This window comes from Plasmodium yoelii (assembly GCF_900002385.2).
Source record: "Plasmodium yoelii strain 17X genome assembly, chromosome: 6".
In the NCBI taxonomy this organism is placed as follows: domain Eukaryota; phylum Apicomplexa; class Aconoidasida; order Haemosporida; family Plasmodiidae; genus Plasmodium; species Plasmodium yoelii.
The window spans coordinates 16948-34331 of record NC_036178.2 but is presented as its reverse complement, the minus strand read 5'-3'; the positions used below and the strand labels follow the sequence as shown (position 1 = coordinate 34331).

Genomic DNA, 17384 nt, shown 5'->3' with positions numbered 1-17384 from the left:
TAACGAAACTGCTTATTTTCATTCTACATTTATGTTATATTTTATTTTTTCTATGAATGTATATGAATTTTTTTTAAAGGAAAGAATGTTTTAGTTGGTTTATTATAATGTTCACATATATGTGTATAAAATATATTGGTATTATATGGTTTAAATAACAATATAAAAAATGATTACATCAACGTAACATTTATATTGAATTATTCTGGCCATCTTATTAATTTCATTACTATAAATAATATTAAAATCAAATATCACTTACAAATAAAGAATAGTTTAAATATATGGGATATCCCCCCAAATTTTAGCATATAGATGATGTCCATGTTTGTAAACAAAAAAGGGTGATAAGTATTAAATGAAAGGAATATGACAAATAAAAGATCTTCATAAGTTATAACAGTTTTATTTGTAGTATTCAAAAAATTAATACATATAGATGCATTATAATATTAAAAGACAAAAAAAAATATATAAACTTTTTAAAAACGGAAAAATATGTTTTATGATGGTAATTTAAATAAATACCATTCATGAAAATAAATTGTTTTATTAACATAAATTCTCTAATATACGGTACTGAAAAATATATGTTTATTTATGAAGTGACAAACAATCTAAAGCTTTTCCAATAATAGATTTTTGTTAAATGGAACCATGTTCATTCTAAGAAAAAAAAGATAAATGGATGATTATATAAAATGTTTAAATTTTTTGCAAATTATAAATATGTACACTTATTTAAAACCATATTTTTTAACAATTGTTGAAATAAATTATTAAAATATGTATACCGTTTACAGAGTCGATATAGGTGATATAGATATGGTCGTTTTTTTTTTCAACAATGTATCCGTTTAAGTTAAGAAACATTTTTTTTAATTTTCCATTTCTAATATCATCTTCAGAATCAATTTCCGCTTGGAATAAATTTTCATTTTCTATTATTTTGTTTTCAAAATATTTTTTATTTTTACGGTTGTGATCAATTATATTTGCTGAAGCCATGACAATTATAGTTTTGTTTTTTGATATCTACAAAATTAATAAAAGTGTATTTGAATAATACGAAAAATATTATTTATAACGAAATAGAAGAGGGAAGTTTTCCTTACTTTAAATTTTGCAGCTATAGCATAAAAATATTTCTCACGAGACCATGGCCATTTTTTCCAACGTTGTTGTATCATTACTAAATTTGGAGTGTACATACGGACAATTTTTTCTAAAAAAATATTATAAAATTGCATAAATATAATTAAAATATCATGATTTTGAAGATATGGGAAAGAATAAACAGTAACAATAACAAGTTAATTTGCCTAATTATTTATGTTTAGTATACTTTTAACCGAGCCTGGATAAAAATAATTGCCACTATTTGGATCCCACACCTCGTTTATTATTTCATTATACTAATGGAAGCAAAGAGAAATATATGTATATAAATTATAATAATTTTTTAATTTCAATTTGGTTTATAACTTTTAATGCTGTTCGTTATTTGATACCTTATTCAAATCAAAAACTATATATTCAACTTTTTGAATTTTTGTATGACCTCGATAGCGTTTTTTATAAAAAAGCATATGGTAAGCATAATATATATTATATAATTTATAGCCATTTTTACTTGTAGCATGCCGTTCTAAATGTTTTAAAGCTTTATTCATATATGCGTACGCTTGTATAATTTCTTTGGGATTGTTAAATAATAGGTGCTTGTTTTTTTCATATACTTCTTCTGAACTATCATTGATAAAAATGAACATATTTTTAATGTGTACAAAAATAAAGTTATTGTATTTATAACATTTTTGCAAATACGTACACATTTAATATTTTCATAATGAAATATGTAATATATATATTGTTGTATTTTCTTACGTAGGATAATGATTTGTTGATTTGGGTTTTGTATCTTTTTTTGATTTGTGTTTTGTATATTTTTCTGGAGCAAGCTCAGTTTCATGGGTTTTATTATTCACATATATGGAGATGATTAAAAGAAAAAAAACAATTTGAATATAAAACTTGTTCATTTTGGAAGTTTACAAACAAAATATATATTATTATTTTTTAGTTAAAAATTAACTCAAAACAGAACAAATATAATTAATACTGAAGCAAATAATATTCTCAAATAAAGTATAAAAAACAAATATTTATTTTAAAAAATCCAAATTATTATTTAAACAAATTTTGATACTTTTATCAGATTGATAAGTTTAATATATTTTTTATTTAAATAATTCAACCACAAAACAACATCAATAACAGAATTTTTCATAAATAATGAATATCAAAAATATTATGATCCATAATTTCCTTAATATTATAATATCTAAAAATAAATAACTTTAATTATATAAGTGATATTTTTAATATATAGCATTATTAATACACAAATTTTATATTTTTGTAATTGATCAAACTCAATTTAAAATTTATAGAACAGTTCATTACGTATGGAAATACACATATAGTCACATTAATAAATAAAAGATCATAGTACTATAAATATTATATTAAACAATTAATTTAATATGAGAAATGCAGTTAATTCTAATATTACTAATACTATTATAATAACAACATTTTCGCCTCATCATAATAGTAGTATGATAAAATTTATATTATGAGAATCAAACAATCTGTGATTTTTTTATCACTTTTAGTACAAATTTTACTAAATAACATTTTTCTAGCAAAATTGTTAATTTTATAAAAATTATTTATTGGTAGCAATATTGATGACTATATTTTTTGTAAATTAATAGAAATTATAATTTTCCTTTTAATAATAAAACAAAGTATAAAGTTAAAAAAAATACAAATAAAATATGAAGTAAAATATGAAATAAAACATGAAATATAATATGAAATAAAATAATGAAACATAAAGTTGTAAAGTCAAGAAATATATAATGTAATTAATTTGTTTTTTAATTATAATATTCTTAATGGGTGGGTGTTAATTTTTTATGGGAGAAGATTATGTTTATGATTGATGTTTGATGGTTGATTATTTGTGGTTCTGGGATATTGTAATTACATTTTTTATAATTAAATATATTTATGATTGTGTATGATAATCTGGAGATGATGTGTAAATATAGAAGGAAAAAAGGGGTAGTATGATTAATATGAAATAGGTGATAAGATTTTTTTGATAAAGTATAATATATAGATTTAAAATTATTAAAATAGTATATTAGATATATAAATATTGATTATGTATGGAGTGATATTATGGTATATGATAATTGTTTATTATATAAAACTTGTTAATCAGGGCTATATTGAATTATGGAGATTATAATATACAATGGATTTGTTTGTTTGATGAAAGATTTTATTTAGTAAAAGTTATTATTTTGAATATTGGTGTGCATTATATGGATATATTGTTAATTAAGGACATTAGGGACATATAATAGATAGTGATAAAGTATAGGTTGATATATATCGACAATATAGCATTATCTATATATATTATTATGCTTCTAACATTTTTTAAGTTTTAATTGTAGCTACTATTCTTTTGTATTTTACATTTGTATTAATAGAAATTGATTTATACGCCATAATTTATTTATAATAAGGTATAATAATAGATTAATCACTATTAATTTTTAAACTGTATATTTTGAGGTATATATAAATTGGGAATATATTATAAGTAGTTATTTGAAAAAGCATAAGTATATTAATAAAATTTAATGTTATAGTTCTAATAATTATAAATGTGATAGATAAAATGTGTTATTATTATATGACTATACATATAATCTAATAAAATACCAATAATTAATATTGAAATGTTGTTTTATTGCGGGAACTTTATACAATTAAATATTAATTTTATCAAAAAGACACATAATACATTATAAAGGTATCATTTTTATACATTTGTTAAAGGTCCAATTGGGGATATGTGGCTTTATATTATAAAAAACTGGATAAATAAAGAAAATGCTAAAGAGTCAATTCATGTTAAATTCCATATTAACGCGTTTTATATTATCATTATTTTACCATATAATTAATAAAATATAGGATTTTTAACAAATTATTTGAATGGGTATACACTGATAAATATAACAATAAAATATATAAGATAAAAATGGACAATCCATAAAATTTAGCGAATATTTACATAAATTTATATATTAAAAGAGAAAATATATCTTTCTCCTCTTAAAGGGCAACATAACAACCTATTTACAAATATTTTTTTATTATACTTTAAAAATTCCATCAATAGTTATTTATGTGTTATATATTTACTAAGTATTATTTTAAAAACGATATGCTTTCAAAGACGTATTTAAGCTTATAAATAGGATTTCAGTGCTAATTGTTTTAAAGAATGGAAATTATGCGTAAAATAAAATATAAATTTCCCAATAAGGTATACATATAAGTTGAAGTATATACGAATAAAAAAAATTTATTTAATGCATTAAAATTTTTTTTAATTTATCTATATTCATTAAAAATAATATAAATTTATATAATTTGGATTGAGAAGTAACATAACTTCATTTGAAAATACTATAATTTTTGAGAAAATATATTATATTTTATAAGAAACAAGTATATAAAAATTTAATCAATCTTATTAAATAATATTTATATGCTTTTAAGGATTATATCAATAATATATTTCTCAATTATTCCGATTTGCGCAGTATATTAATTAGTTTTGGGGTGCCATTTATTAAAACAAAAGATATGATATTGTTTATTTTCTTTATTAAGGCATATGTATAAGAAAATATATTTTAAACTCATTACAATGCTACTATAAGTTTGTGATAGAATTATACCGAAAGGTATTAAGAATAATAATTTTATGTATAAATTTATATACATATTATAAAAAATGTATTAAACAACCCTGTATTCAAGGTGAATTAGCTAATTATCATAAACCAGGAATGCAGCATTTCTTTAGTAATAATATTATTTTATTATTTTATATTAATTATTGAAAAACTTATAATATATTTAACTACAGACAGTTGTTACATATAAGGTTAAATTATTTCGTCACATATTTGATGCAGTGTATATAAAACAGCATGCTTTTACTCAATTTACAAATCAAAAATAAAATCTCATCACAATGGATTCAAATATAGTATATGCATTTTTTAATAATAATCTTTTCCTTTACATTTTTTGATATTGTATTATATATAAATATTATCAATATTTTAATAAAATTTTCAATAATGCACATTTCTAATAATTTAAAAAAAAATTTTTTAGTGTGGTATCTTCCAGTATATAACGAAGAATTTAGAATATAATTCGAATAATGGAAAATATAATTTTAAAGATGATACAGATTTCAAAAATTATTGTGATAATGGAAACTGTGTAGAGGAAACCGATAAAATTAGTGCTGCATGTTTATATTTTTTTGATGAATTTTTTAAGAATTCTGATAAGTTTGTGTCTGCTGCAAAAAGTAACACCAATATTGTTGAATATATTATGATATGGTTAAGTTATATGTTAATCCAAATCAAAAATGGAGAAAACAACAGTCTAAATAAATTTTATACTAAACATATAGAAAATGGCAAGTGGTATAAAAATGATGTAGGTGTTACTGCTTATAAAAATTATAAGGATCTTATAGATAGAAATGCTTATTTTTTAAGTATGGACAAGAGCATTATATCTAAATTATATGATGCATTAACATCATTATGTAGTATGTATTTTAACGATGCTGGACACGTCCCAAAATGCGAGGAATGTATGAACGCTGCAAATAAGTTTGTTGCAACCTATGAAGAAGTTATCAAAGATCCTAATATTAGTAAAAATGGTTTATATAATAAAGTATTATCTATTTTATCTACTTTATCAACTGATTATGATAATTTAAAAAATAACATTGACGATAGTTCATCCTTGCCATCGATAAAAACAAAGATTTATATGCTAAAATATGGATTTTTATCATTTAGTTTGTTATCAACAAACTATTTTTATATACTTTTATTGATATTTGGTACAATAGTATTTTTTATAGGAATTTATTATAAGGTAATAATAAGAAATTAAAAAAATATTTTCATTATATATGCAAATTTTAACAAATAAATCATACGTTTCGTAACATTTTATATTAGTATTCGTTATCTGGATTTCGGAATCGATTTAAAAAACAATATTTAAGGAAAAAACTAAAAAAAATAAAGAAGGAATGGACCATTGATATATGATTCGAAGAGCAGTGATTATTCCATGAATAGTAATAATGGTTGATATATTTTAAGAATTTGTCTATTTTGAAATAAGTAATTTTGACCATAATTTTGTGGTTTATAAGAATAATTAAATAATATAACCAATTAAATATAATGTTATATGTTTGTACAGTTTTTGCATAATTTTTATATAGTTTTTATGTTGTGGGACCCATATTGGGATTAGGATTTTGTATTTTACTTAATTTTTTATAGTTTGATAATATTTATTAGTTTAAAGATTTGTTTTAAATATATATATAGTAAAAAAATTATTAAAAATATGTATAGAATAAGTTGGACTTTTTAATATTTATATTAAGTCTAAATATGTAAGAAAAAATGAGTATGAAAAGGAACGAGTAAAGTAATATATTTTGACAAACTATAAGAATTGGATTTCGTGTTAATATAACTTAATGGTAAATGTGTTGAATTATGTATTTTTATGTTTTATTGTTAAATTCGTGATAAATATATTTAAGAGTTCTTATTAATTGTATCATAATTTCTTTTATATAAGAAGTGTTAATTGGAGTTTATGGTTATATTGAGACATAGCCATATACGGGCATTTGTTTTATTTGATGGGTAACTGTATTTATTAAAACATATTATTTGTATCATATTTATTTGAATTTAAATTATATTTTAATAACCGAGCAGTATAATATTATTATATATGAAGGTATAAATTATAATAAAATGTGTTTTAATAGATTGTTTACATTATAATTTAAAATAGGTGTCAGTTTATTTTTAATATCAATTAAATAAATTACACATTATTGTAATAAACAATCAAAAAATATAAATATATATTTAAGTTATATTTATATATAAAGTATTTTTTATTTGAGGATGGTGATCGATATATTTTATGATATTTGTATATTGATATACAATTGTTAACAAGTTTTATGACAATAATAAAGTACGAAACATAAATTTTTAACGTAAAAAAAATGATCGAACTAATATAAAGGGCAATCATAGAGAAAATGTAGTTGAATTATAGCATTGATTAATTGATTTCTTCACAAAATTGAATACATTGAATATATTTTAATTCAAACGGAAGGAGAAATTACATACTAAACAATAATTTTTAAAGCGGTCAAAATATTGTGATGGTAATTTAAATAGGGACTACATATAAAGATAAATTAATTTGATTAAAATATCGATTACAATATTAAAGTGTTGAAAGAGTTATACTTGTGGTATACTGGTGTTTACTCGATCAAATGCGTTGTGCTATGCTTAGGATATTTGTATATGCAAGTCCTCTCTCTTTTTTATCGTTGGCAAAGTCGGTAGAATTGCCAGAATCATAAATCTACGAAAAAAATGGAAAATAAAATATGTGAATATTTTGTGTGTGAATATCATAAAATATATGAATTATAAAGTATATTTTCAATAAATGTTAAAATGAGAAAAAAATGATTATTTTTTGATATTGCTTACAGCATTGATATAAGTAACATCAACTTTATCTTTGTCCCCTGTTTTAATTACAAATCCAGCTATGTTAGTATCCAATTTGGCTAATGCTTCCTCAGCATCAATGTCAGTTTGGATTGGCTGGGTACTTACTAACATTTCTTTTATATCAGTTTTATCATCATTTTGACCGAGATAATTTAGAGCTCTTGAAGGACAAAGAATTATAATTGTGTCACTTGAATGCTACAAAATGAATGGATAAAAAAATATATGTATTGTGTAAATTAATGTATAATATGTATAATAATATGAATAATAATATGTATAATAATATGAATAATGAAAAAAAAATTGGGTTACTTTATAATTTGCGGCTAAAGCATATTTTTTTATGAGGGGTGTATAATTAGGATCTGTGTTAAGTTTTTCAAGCATGACTAAATATTTGGAGTATACACGAACAGGATTTCCTAAAAAGATGATTATTTTGGAGATATAAATGAAAGATGCGTAAATAGTGATAAGGAGATATTAAATTGATTGATTATTTTTTATGTACCATTAATAAACTTGCCACCAGAGTTGTTGTTATCATCGAAATCCCAGAGGTCCTTTAATAAGTTAGAGTACTAATGAAAAAAAAAATATGGATATATATAATAATGATTATTTAATTTGAAGTTATTTTTACATGTTAAATATTGTTTGGTATTTGATACGTTAGAGGTAGAAGGGATCGTAAGATGAAGTCTTCCAATATCCATATTTCCAATTTTCTTAGAATATATAGTTTTGTCTCCATTTTCTGTAGAATAGGACGAATAATCGTCTATACCAGTCTTGGAAAGTTTTATTAAAAGTTCTGAAGCTTCCATTATATGATTTATTGCTAATAAAATTTCATCAAGGTCTGTACATATCAAGTTTGTGGATTCCTCAAATCTTTGATTCGAAATATTATTGGTGAAAGTGGGATTATTTTTAATGGGTAAAAAAAAGAAAGAAATGAATTTATAAAATGGGATTTAGAATATTTAATAATTATGGATATTTATATTATATGTATATTATATTTATATTATATGTAAATATTTCTCGACATTTTCATACACTGTTTTTTGGGGTTCGGGGTTGGCCTTAGTAACATCTGAAGGCTGTTCGCTTGCAAATGCTACATTCTGCGTATATCCTACGAGACTTAAAAGTACCAAAGCAATCTTAATATATCCTTTACTCATTTTTGGATTTGATAAGTAAAAAATTTTAGAAAGTGTAAAAATAGGTTATATAAGTAAGTTTGAAATGGAAGGAAAAGAATGTGCACGGAATTTATAAAAAATTAATACTTAAAAATAAAAAATAAATTTATATAATTAATTAAACGAGAGATTATTTAAATGTGAAATTATTAAATGTGAAATTATTAAATGTGAAATTATTAAATGTGAAATTATTTAAATGGGAAATTATTTAAATTAACTCATTGCAATGGAAGAAAAATAGCACACACAAATTATAAAGCACACAAAATATTATGATTTTAAGGGATCAGGGCTCATGGTTATATTGAATTATATTATCATAATACGTTCATTTTATTAATATTTTATTTAATGAAATTGCTTATTTTTATTCTCCATTTATGTTTTATTTAATAGTGTAATTTCCCAATGTAGTGTTACAATGGTAAGAAAATAAATAAGCCGTTATCTTATATTGTTTATATTTATGTTATATTTTATTTTTTATATGAATGTATATGAATTTTTTTTTAAAGCAAACAATGTTTTAGTTAGTTTATTATAATGTGTATATATATTTGCATAAAATACATTGGTATTATATGCTTTAAATAAGAACATAAAAAATTATTACATATAATGTAACATTTGTATTGAATCATTCTGATTATTTATTAATTCAATTAGAATAATGGTATTAAGATCAAATATCACATACAAATAAAAATATATGCCATGATACTATTTGGAATAAACAATAAGTCGTGATGCTACTGGGAATAAACAATAAGTCGTGATGCTACTGGGAATAATGAATAAATCACGGTTTATTTTTACTATAATGACACAAGTAACAGGACATATAAGTATTATATGAGGAATATGTTTTTTATGGTAACAAATGGGGAAATATCGGAAAACAAAAAGTTTTTTCAATGATGAATCGGAATTAAATCATTATAAAGGAAGGATGCGGATATATATAAGTTCTGAATTACAATATTAAAGATTGACACATTTTAATAAATCCAATATATGATTACATATATATATGGGATATACAAATTAAAATAAAATGTTACAAAAAAGGGAGATTTATAATATAAAGATACTTAAATGTCTCGAATTATTGACATTTGTTTAACTATATCAATTATATCAATTAATTTTTACAGAGTGTGTGATATACTTGAATTTTTGGTTTATTCTCATAATATGAATCAGTAACTACAATACGATATTGGTGGGTACTATGTTTCGGTATAATTATATGGTGATGGTTTGGTATCACTTTTTATTGTTGATGATGTACTTTTATTATATGATATTGTGTGTTCGGTGGAACAGTTGAGGGTTTTGTTTCACTGTTGGATATTATTTTTTAGTAATTTCATTTTTTTGATAACGGATTACACCAAATGTTAATGCTAATGTTGAAATAAAGTAGATATAACTGCAGTTTTGTTATTTTTAACTTTTTTAATAAACGACTTAGCATTTTTTTTGTTTTGTTTATAATTTCTGGGTTTGCTTCACCATAATTATTGGATCCTGGGGTTAATACATTTATTGCCAATAAAAAGGCAACAATATAATGTTTTTGTTAATTTGATTTTTGCATAATTAAGTAAAATGATTACAATATAATAAATGTATAAAACGAATTAATGTAATTATAAAGTTGATTATAACAATAAAATCCAAAATAAAATCCAATAAATAATATTAAGATAGGAATATTTAATATTTTTGGTAATTAAAAAATGTCCAGGGTCCCGATTTAATGTTGCAGATTTATGGGTCCCAATTTAAAAGGTATATAAATTTTAAATAAGTCATATATATTTTGTTCATTATTATAAATATGGTGGTGTAATATCTATAAAGAAAATTATAATATAATTATAATTCAAATTTCTGTATATTTTGATTAAAAAAGGATGGAATTAATCAATATATTCGGTATATGATGGAATTTTGTATTTAAATTATTTGTTGTATTTTTTGTTCTGTGATTGAGATATGTAAAAATAGAGGTGATATAGTGTTTAAATGTTATACGTGTGATAATATGTTTGTGAAATGAGAAAAATAAAAAGTTAACAGAGTAATTAAATTATGATTTAAGGTTTGGGGATGATGATAAATCGGTAATTCCATGGAATATAACGTTTTTATACAATTTGTACAATTTATGCCATTTTTTTATTGGTTGTATTTAATGTTATAATGTCTGATTTATTTGGGGAGTATCATATTTTATATGATTTGAATAGAAATAATATATTTGATGTTGTATATTATGAAATATATTTATAAACAGACTGATTATATACCAATCTATGAAAAAAAATATTTTTACAAAAAAGTGGTAAATAAAATCGAGAATATTATTAAATAAAATTAAAAATTGGAGAAGTATAACAATACGAAACCGTTTAAATGTAAATAGCAACGATGGTTAATGTTTTCATTATATGTATTTATTCATATAAAAAAAATATATGTATCTAATATTTTATTATTTGAATTTATATTTATTATTTTGTCATATACAAGTTCATAAAATATTAGAATCGTAACACTAAATATATTAATGTATTATAAATTATATTAAAAATTGTGTATTTTTTATAGAAAGGTTAATATTTATTTGAAAAAAGAAATAATATTTATAACCATAAATGGTTTTAATGAATATAACGGAATTTATTACAACAATACATTTATAAATTTTATAGAAAGTGGAAAAAGTTAATAAATGAAATAAATTATGTTTTTTATAGACATACAATTTATTTATAAATATTACTATTATGGGAATAAATATCAAGTTATAAAGATTATTTCTAAGTACATATATTAGTTCATTTATTTAACAAATAAAGTTAAAAATGAGAGTCAGTATTTTAAAATATGCTCTTTTTTCAATTTTTATTTGTTCTTTTGAATATGGGAAAAATGTAAGTTACAGATTATTTTCATTTATTATTAATAATATTTGATTGTAGTTTTTGTATCTATTTGTTTTACATTAACCTTATATTATTGTTTGATGTATTGGTAAAACATTTAAGTTAAACAATTAAAATTAATTGGAAATATGTTAATAAATATTTCATTTCTTTGCAGGAATTATGCCTTGAAAGGAATATAATAAATATTAGGAATAATAGGATATTATCAGATGGAGATAACCAATTTAATTTACATGAATTTTATGAATCAACTTCGAGTGTTGAAAATCAAGTTAATGACCACGATAATGATGACGAAAAAAATATATCTATTCGAAATACTGTAGATTCACATGTAAAGAAGAATAAAAAAAGTAAGAAATCACTTTATTCAAAAAATGTAGATAAAAAAAGGAAAAAGTTAATTCATGGACATCACAAAGAAATAAAAGAAATAGAAGAAATAGAAGAAATAGAAGAAACAGAAAAAGAGATTGATAATACAAATAATAATAAATTAGCAATAGTACCGATAGAAAATAATTCTGTATCAGAAGAATTGGAAAATGAAGGAAATATCGTAGTGAGTGAGCATTATGAGATCAATTCAAGTATCGAAGACGAATTAAATGATAAACTAGAGTTAAACAAAATGGTCAACGGATTAATTACGAAGGTGGTGTTTTTGAATATGCTTGTTTTTGCGTTATCGGTAAACGAATGGATTGAAATTGGACTTATTATTATGAGTGTAGCCCTTTCATTTGAAATATTTTTTAGATTTTATCAATACCTTAAATTACGTTTTAAAGTATATAAAAGATCCCTCAAAAAAAAAGAATCCCCCAAAAAAAAAACATCAAATGAATAAAAATAATATATTTAATATTTAATGTTACATATTGATATATTATATAAAGTGATTACATATCTATCTATGGAGAGCATATATTATTTGTATTTGATAAACGAATTCAAAGGCGATATTTAAGAGAACAAGTAAAGAAAATGAATCATTATATATGATTCGAAGGGAGTGGTTATTCCAGGAATAGTAATAATGATTGATATAAGAAAGTTTTTATTTTTCACCATAATTTTTGAAGATAATTTTTGATTATAATTTTTAAAGATAATCATAATATATAATGTTATATATGTATAGTTATAATATTTTTACACTGTTTTTGTATAATTTTTATGTAATTTTTATGTTGTGGAACCCATATTCGGGTTAAGTGTTATATTGCATTTAATTTTGAATAATTTTGCATAATTTTTTATAATTTGATAACATTTATTAGTTTAAAGATTTGTTTTAAATATATATAGGAAATAAATTATTAAAAATATGTAAAGGATAAGTTGGAGTTTTTAATATTTATATTAAGTCTAAATATGTAAGAAAAAATGAGGGTGAAAAGGAACGAATAAAGTAATATATTTTGACAAATTATATGATTTGGATTTCGTGTTAGTATAACTTGATGGCAAATGTGTTGAATTATGTATTTTTATGTTTTATTGCTAATTTCTGGTAATCCATTTGAGAGTTCTTATTAAATGTATCATAATTTCTTTTATATAAGTGTTAATTGGAGTTTAAGGCTCAATTGATGTATACATACCAAAATATACAGATATTTGATTTATTTTATGGGAGAGTTATTTGAATTTAATATATGACACCTTCCTGAAATAAAAATATGGATACACATTTAAGTTATATTCATATTATATTGATTATTTGGATTGTGTAAACGGTTTGAAAGAGAAAATTTAAGGAAAAAAATATAAATAATAAAGATAAAAATGATAAGTATATTGATATACAATTAATTACTAACAAGTTTTAAGTTTTATGATAGTAATAAAAGTAGGAAAGATAAATTTTTAACAATAAAAAAAGTGATCGAATTGTAGCATTGATTTCGTCACAAAATTAAATACATTGAATATATTTGAATAGAAGAGGAATGAGAAATTACATACTAAATAATGACTTTTAAAACGAAAAAAATGGATATATATAATAATGATTATTTAATTTGAAGTTATTTTTATATATTAAATGTTGTTTGGTATTTGATAGGTTAAAGGAAGGTGTGATGAAATCTTCCAATATCCATATTTCCAATTTTCTTAGAATATATAATTTTATCTCCATTTTCTGTATAATGGGTCGAATAATCATCTATACCTATCTCAGAAAGTTTTATTAAAGTTCTGAATCATCTTTTGCATGATTCATTGCTAATAAAGGTTCATAAATGTCATAACATAGCAAGTTTCTGTATTCCTCAAATTTGGGATTCGAAACATTATTGGTGAAAGTGAGATTATTTTAATGCATAAAAGGAAAGAAATGAATTTATAAAATGAAAGTTGGAATATTTAATGATTATGTATACTATATGTAAATATTTTTCGATATTTTCATACATATCATTTTTTTGGTCAGGGGTTCTGAGATTAGCAACATTTGGAGGAGGGTCAGTTGGAAGTGTGTTATTGGTGGGATATAGAAGTAAGCTTAAAGAAAAAAAGGGTCTTAATGTAAGTTATATTAATTGTTGGATTTGATAAGTAAAATGTTTTAAAAGTTGTAAAAAGAAGTTATATAAGTAAATTTAAGATAGAAACAAAAAGGTATCCAAGGAATTGATAAAAAATAACGTATACAAGTTATAGAGCAACCCAAGTATTATGATTTTAATTTTGATAATATGTTATATGTTCATTTTATGAATATTTTCATTCTCCATTTATGTTATATTTTATTTTTTATTTTTTCTATGAATGCATATGAATTTTTTTTAAAACAAACAGTATTTTAGTTAGTTTATTATAATGTTCACATATATGTGTATACAAAATTATTACATCAACGTAATATTTATATTGAATCATTCTGACCATCTTATTAATTCCATCACAATGATGGTATTAAGATCAAATGTCACTTACAAATAAAAATAAATGTCATGATAGTATTTGGAATAAATAATCGTTTAAATATATGGGATATCCCCCCAAATTTTAGCACATAGATGATGTGTAGGTTTGTAAACAAAAAAAAGTGATAAGCATTAAATGAAAGATCTTCATAAGTTATAACAGTTTTATTTGTATTATTCAAAAAATGAATACATATAGATGCATTATAATATTAAAAGGGATAAACAAATTATATACAAATCAAAAGATCATTTTATGATGGTAATTTAAAGCGGCCATTATGCATGGAAATAAATCATTTTATTAACATAAATCTTCTAATATCACGGTGGTGAAAAATATATGATTATTTATGAGGGGAAAAGTAATATAAAGGTTTTCCAGTAATACATTTTTGTTAAATGGAACCATGTTCATCATTCTAAGAAAAAAACATAAATGGATGAATATATAAAATGTTTAAATTGGTTGCAAATTATAAATATGTACATTTATTAAAAACAGTATTTTTTTAACAATTGTTGAAATAAATTATTATTAAAATCTGTATACCGTTCATAGAGTCGATATAGATGACATAAATACGGTCCTTTCTTTTTTCAACAATGTATCCACTTAAGTTAACAAACGTTTTTTTTATTTTTCCATTTCTAATATCATCTTCAGAATCAACTTCAGCTTGGAATAAATTTGCACTTTCTACTATTTTGTTTTCAAAATATTTTTTATTTTTACGGTTGTGATCAATTATATTTGCTGAAGCCATGACAAATATAGCTTTGTTTTTTGATATCTACAAAATTAATAAAAGTGTATTTGAATAATATGAGAATTAAGATTTATAACGAAATAGAAGAAGAAAGTTTTGCTTACTTTATATTTTGCAGCTATAGCATAAAAATATTTCTCACGAGACCACGGATGTTTTTTGCAACGTTGTTGTATCATTACTAAATTTGGAGTGTACATACGGACAATTTTTTCTAAAAACATATTATAAAATTGCATAGATATAATTAAAATATGATGAGTTTGAAGATGTTAGAAAGGATAAATAGTATAATATATCAATAATAAATCATAAAATTTCGAATAAATAGTAACAATAATATGTTAATTCGACTAATTATTTATGTTTTGTATACTTTTAACATGGTCTTTATTTATATATTGGTCACAATCAGGATCCCATAACTCGTTTAGTAGTTCATTATACTAATGGAAGCAAAGAGAAATATGTGTTTATAAATTATAATAATTTTTAATTTCAATTTGGTTTATAACTTTTGATGTTGTTCGTTAATTGATACCTGATTCGTATCATAAATTAGATATTCAGCTTTTAGAATTTTTTGTATGACCTCGATGTTTTTTTTTTATAAAAAAACTATATTCTTAGAAGGAATTCCACCACAACTTGTATAACCTTTACTTGTAGCATGATGTTCTAACTGTTTTAAAGCGTCATTCATAAATTTGTACGCATTTATAGTTTCTTTGGGATCGGTATATAATAGGTGTTTGTTTTTTTTGATATATTTCTTTTGTATTATCATAGCTAAAAATGAACATATTTTTAATGTGTACAAAAAATAAAGTTATTGTATTTATAAACATTTTTGCAAAGATGTACACATTTAATATTTTCATAATGAAATATATAATATATATATATTGTAGTATTTTCTTACGTAGGATAATATTTTATTGATTTGAAATGTTGTATTTTTTTTTGATTTGTGTTTTGTATCTTTTTTTGGAACAAGCTCAGTTGCAAGGGTTTTATTATTCACATATAGGGGAATGATTAAAAGAAAAAAACAATTTGAATATAAAATTTATTCATTTGGAACTTTACAAACAAAATATTAAAATATATATAGTATTTTTTTAATTAAAAATTAATAATTCGAAAATCTGGAGATGTGTAATTAAAATTGAAGCAAACAATTTTCTCCAATAAAGCATAAAAAACAAATATTTATTTTAAAAAATATAAATTATTATTTAAATAACAATTTAGATACTTTTATCAGATTCATAAGTTTAATATATTTTAATATAAATAATTCAACCACAAAAACGACATCAATAACAGAAGCTTTCATAAATAATGGATATCAAAAATATTATGATTCACAATATCATTAATATATAATATTTAAAAATAACTTAATTACATAAATGATATTTTTAATGTATAGGATTATGAATACACATATTTTTATAACTGATCATACTTAATTTGAAATTTATAAACAGTTCATTACGTATGGAAATACACATATACTTACATTAATAAATAAAAGATCATAGAACTATAAATATTATATTAAATAATTTAATATGAGAAATGCAGTTAATTCTATATTTACTAATATTACTATAATAACAATATTTTTTACTTCATAATAATAATATTATGATAATTACACATTTGTGATTTTTTATTACTTTTAATACAAATTTTACTAAATAAAATTTTTGGAGCAAAATTGTTAATTTTATAA

General features: G+C 21.5%; 5 protein-coding genes across 5 annotated transcripts; 2 read left to right on the top strand and 3 right to left on the bottom strand.

Moving 5' to 3' along the window:
- Positions 1–645: 645 nt before the first annotated feature.
- Positions 646–2042, bottom strand: PY17X_0600091 (fam-a protein; the record flags this gene model as incomplete). The annotated part of the gene is made up of 6 exons (XM_034637435.1): positions 646–666; positions 802–1035; positions 1116–1225; positions 1346–1415; positions 1512–1749; positions 1888–2042. 6 exons carry the CDS (start codon positions 2040–2042, stop codon positions 646–648), a joined length of 828 nt encoding a protein of 275 aa, XP_034493409.1.
- A 3089-nt stretch (positions 2043–5131) lies between these two features.
- On the top strand, positions 5132–6245 carry PY17X_0600081 (PIR protein; the record flags this gene model as incomplete). The annotated part of the gene is made up of 3 exons (XM_022956304.1): positions 5132–5146; positions 5278–6066; positions 6153–6245. 3 exons carry the CDS (start codon positions 5132–5134, stop codon positions 6243–6245), a joined length of 897 nt encoding a protein of 298 aa, XP_022810978.1.
- A 1267-nt stretch (positions 6246–7512) lies between these two features.
- PY17X_0600071 (fam-a protein) lies at positions 7513–8956 on the bottom strand (the record flags this gene model as incomplete). Its single annotated transcript, XM_034637434.1, has 6 exons — positions 7513–7608; positions 7740–7961; positions 8079–8188; positions 8278–8347; positions 8438–8660; positions 8829–8956. 6 exons carry the CDS (start codon positions 8954–8956, stop codon positions 7513–7515), a joined length of 849 nt encoding a protein of 282 aa, XP_034493408.1.
- Positions 8957–11853: 2897 nt separating this feature from the next.
- Positions 11854–12787, top strand: PY17X_0600061 (fam-b protein; the record flags this gene model as incomplete). Its single annotated transcript, XM_034637433.1, has 2 exons — positions 11854–11922; positions 12092–12787. 2 exons carry the CDS (start codon positions 11854–11856, stop codon positions 12785–12787), a joined length of 765 nt encoding a protein of 254 aa, XP_034493407.1.
- A 2484-nt stretch (positions 12788–15271) lies between these two features.
- PY17X_0600051 (fam-a protein) lies at positions 15272–16346 on the bottom strand (the record flags this gene model as incomplete). Its single annotated transcript, XM_034637432.1, has 6 exons — positions 15272–15295; positions 15479–15667; positions 15748–15857; positions 16020–16089; positions 16185–16213; positions 16301–16346. 6 exons carry the CDS (start codon positions 16344–16346, stop codon positions 15272–15274), a joined length of 468 nt encoding a protein of 155 aa, XP_034493406.1.
- Positions 16347–17384: the final 1038 nt, after the last annotated feature.